At 37.3% G+C, this 3,921-nt stretch overlaps 1 protein-coding gene across 1 annotated transcript; it reads left to right on the top strand.

Moving 5' to 3' along the window:
* The first annotated feature begins 1,184 nt into the window (after positions 1–1,184).
* On the top strand, positions 1,185–3,464 carry ADAM29 (ADAM metallopeptidase domain 29). The gene has a single exon (XM_005882698.1). It carries the CDS (start codon positions 1,185–1,187, stop codon positions 3,462–3,464), a length of 2,280 nt encoding a protein of 759 aa, XP_005882760.1.
* Positions 3,465–3,921: the final 457 nt, after the last annotated feature.

Below are 3,921 nucleotides of genomic sequence, written 5' to 3'. Positions count from 1 at the left end.
TTTCAGAGTTTTTATTTCCATTTAATTATTCATGTATTTCCAGGGTAATTAGTTGTATTTAGAGCGTATATGCAGAAAAAACTGAATCGATATCACCTTGTTTCAGAAACTAAATTAGCCACAGGTGTTGAATAATCTTCTACATTAAAAATGTAACAAATATAACCACTTTTAGAGTAATACTCCATGGAACAATAAAAATTCATTATTTACTATGTATAGATATATTTACCATTATTTACTATATAAATAATTAAGCTACTCATTATAAGAGATATTAACATTTGTGAAGGATGCAAATAATGTTCTTGTGTACTTCCAGTCTGACAAGTCTAGTGAGAAAGTAATGTAGAAAAAGAAAAGTAAACATTTTGTTCTAGGAGGTATAAGTACCATAAAAGAGATTTTAAAATGCCCTAGTGAAACTCATTTCGGACTTCTGCTCCCCGCCCCCAAATGTAAGAGAATAATTTATATTGTTTTAAATCACAGTCTGTGGTATCTGTTACAGCAGCAATAGGAAACTAATACATGTTTGTGTGTGTGTATACTATATATATATATATATATATATATATCTTAGATAATGATATCAAATAATTTATCACTTGAGGATGAAAAAGAGGTGCTATTATTTATGCCAATTTAACATGTGTAAATTGGGACAATTTCAGCAATATGAGATATATGATTAACTTACCCATAAGACTCTTGTTCTAACTATTGCAAAAACATTCACATATGCATATCCTTAGAGAATTATATAATGAATCCTTATTTACCCATAATTCAGGTTTAATAACTATAAATCTCTGGCCAGTTTTTATTCTTCTATACACTTTCAATACCCCTCTGCCCTATCAATATTTAAGAGCAAATTCTAGGCAGTTTCTCGAGTCATTCCTTGATCAAAACATTAATCTCTTTTATTGCATGCCTTTTCATTTCTCTTCACCAAGCCGTGTTATAACCACCCATTCACATGTTGCTTTTTGTTTTACTTATAGTCCTGATGTTCTTCTAATGATTCAACTTTGCCAGAAGACTAATCCTTCCTAATTAGCCCTGCACATTGACCAGCTGAGAATAAGGATGGAGACCATCCATGACTCAGCCCTGCCCGCCTTGGTCTGTGTTTCCATAATGGTAGCTTCATAATTACTACAATTGAAACCCTGTTGTACATGAGGATCATGCTCCTACTACACTGGCTTGGGGTGTTTCTGTCCTTTTCTGGGAACACTTGGGCTGAGCACCCTCAACATCATAGTCCTCCAGAAGTGGTGATTCCCTTGAAAATAACAAGCACTGGTCTTAGCATGAAGTTTCCAGGCTGGCTCTGTTATGGTATGCATTTTGGGGGTGAAAGACACATTATCTACATGAAGGTCAAGAAGCATTTGCTGTCCAGACACTTTCCAGTGTTCACCTACAGCGATCAAGGTGCTCTCCTTGAGGACCAGCCTTTTGTTCAGAATGACTGCTATTATCATGGTTATGTGGAGGGGGACCCAGAATCCCTGGTTGCCCTCAGTACCTGTTTTGGTGGCTTTCGAGGCTTGTTACAGATAAATGACATTGCTTATGAAATTAAGCCCATGATTTTTTCTTCTAAATTTGAACATCTGATATATAAAATGGACAGAGAGGACACTGAATACCAAACCATGAAATCTGGCTTTATGCAAGAGGAAACTGTACAGCAATTTGAGTTTCAAGAGATTGGTAATTCTACTCTGAAGCAAAGTTCATATGAGGGCTGGTGGCCCCACAGTTACTTTATTGAAATAGTAACAGTAGTTGACAATACTCTCTATCTCCAAAGTAACAAAAATGTCTCAATAGTGCAGGAAGACCTATATGTTATGGTGAATATAGCAGATTCTATTTATGAGGAAATAGGTCTTAAGGTTTTATTGTTTGGCATGGAGGTGTGGACTAAAGAAAATCCCATTGAAGTAGATGATGTAAAGAGATCTCTGAGAATATTTTGTCGTTGGAAAGCTGCAAACCTTTATTCCCGCCTGCCACATGATACTGCACATCTTCTAATACATAAGACATTAAGAGGAATGAGTGGTTTAGGCTATGTTTCAGGACTCTGTAGATCAAGCCATAGTTGTGCAATTATTACTTTTACAAGAAAGCCTGTGGGCCTTATGGGAATTGCAATGGCTCATCATATTGGTCATAATTTGGGTATGTTTCATGATCGTATTTTGTGTACTTGTGGAAAATATAAATGTATAATGCATAACGATAACCCACCAATAACTAAATTTAGCAATTGTAGTTATGCTTTTTTATGGGATTATTCCTTACGTCAGACAAAATGCTTGCTCTACACCATATACACAAGTGACATATTTAACCGAAAACGCTGTGGGAATGGTGTTGTTGAAGATGAAGAGGAGTGTGACTGTGGACCTTTGCAGCAATGCTCAAAAGATGCCTGCTGTCTGTCAAACTGCACTCTCAGTTCGGGGTCTAATTGTGCTTATGGGCTTTGTTGCAAGGACTGCCAGTTCTTACCATCAGGGGATGTGTGTAGGAAGAAAATCAATGAATGTGACCTTCCAGAATGGTGCAATGGAACATCCCATATGTGCCCAGATGATGTATATGTGGAGGATGGAATTCCCTGTAATGAAAGTGCTTACTGCTACGAAAAGAGATGTAATGATCGCAATTTACAGTGTAAGCAGATTTTTGGCCAAAAGGCAAAGAATGCAAGTTACAGTTGCTACAAAAGAATAAACACTCTAGGTGACCGGTTTGGTCACTGTGGTACCCAAAACTTTTCATATATAAAATGTAATATGTCGGATGTCTTGTGTGGGAGGATTCAGTGTGAGAACATAACTGAAATTCCCCTTCTAACAGATCATTCTACTGTGCATTGGACTTATGACAATGGTGGCAACTGCTGGGGTACTGACTCCCACATTGGGATGACCACACCTGATATAGGTGCAGTGAAAGATGGCACAGAGTGTGGTGAAGAACACCTCTGCATCCATAGGAAGTGTGTCCATATATCCTACTTGGAGAGTAATTGTTCACCTACATTCTGTAATCGAAGGGGAATCTGCAACAATAAACATCACTGCCATTGCAACTATCTATGGGACCCTCCCAACTGCCTAACACAAGGCCATGGAGGTAGTATTGACAGTGGTCCACCCCCTAGGAGAAAGAAGATACAGAAGATTTACGTCTTAATGTTTTCACTTTTTTGGTTGTTAGTTTTATTATGTTGTCTTTTTTGTCTTTGTATGAAGAGAACACCAAAGAAAAAAGAGCAAATTGTTCAGCCTCAACCTCAAATGAAGCCACAAGCAAAGCCAAATATTCCACCTCCACAACGGACACCCTCACAGAATATTCCACCTCCACAACGGACACCCTCACAAAATATTCCACCTCCACAACCGAGACCCTCAAGACCAGGTCCACAACCATAGTCAACCTAAATGTTATTTTCCCAGAGTCAACATGGGAAACAAAAGCAATCAGTACCCCAAAAATGTATCCAAACAGGTATTCATTAAAAATGGTAATTCCTAGAATGTTTCTAATTACTCTTTTTTTTAAATTTTAAACAATTAGAAGATTTTTTTTTTTTACCTACAATTTGTTTCTTGATATTTTCTGGAAATGGCATGGCACATGGATGGTGTACCAGTTTTTCAGTTACTACTTCTCAGCTCCAAAGCCCCTTCCCATTTTGTCCCCTGCAATAGGAAGAATGAATGGGCATTTGGAAATCTGGGAGATCTGTTTGCTTCCTGTATGTTAATGTTACTTGAATAACAGATTTTACACTTGTAGTTATACTTAGGTTCAATATCCTTTTTTAAAAAATTCACTCCATACCAACCTCATTGTCAGCCTGAGAGATATCAGCATAGCTGTTTAATG

The sequence above is a fragment of the Myotis brandtii genome, unplaced genomic scaffold (assembly GCF_000412655.1).
Source record: "Myotis brandtii unplaced genomic scaffold, ASM41265v1 scaffold733, whole genome shotgun sequence".
Taxonomy (NCBI): domain Eukaryota; kingdom Metazoa; phylum Chordata; class Mammalia; order Chiroptera; family Vespertilionidae; genus Myotis; species Myotis brandtii.
Note: the sequence above shows the minus strand (reverse complement) of the source record. Positions and strands in the feature narration are given on the sequence as shown.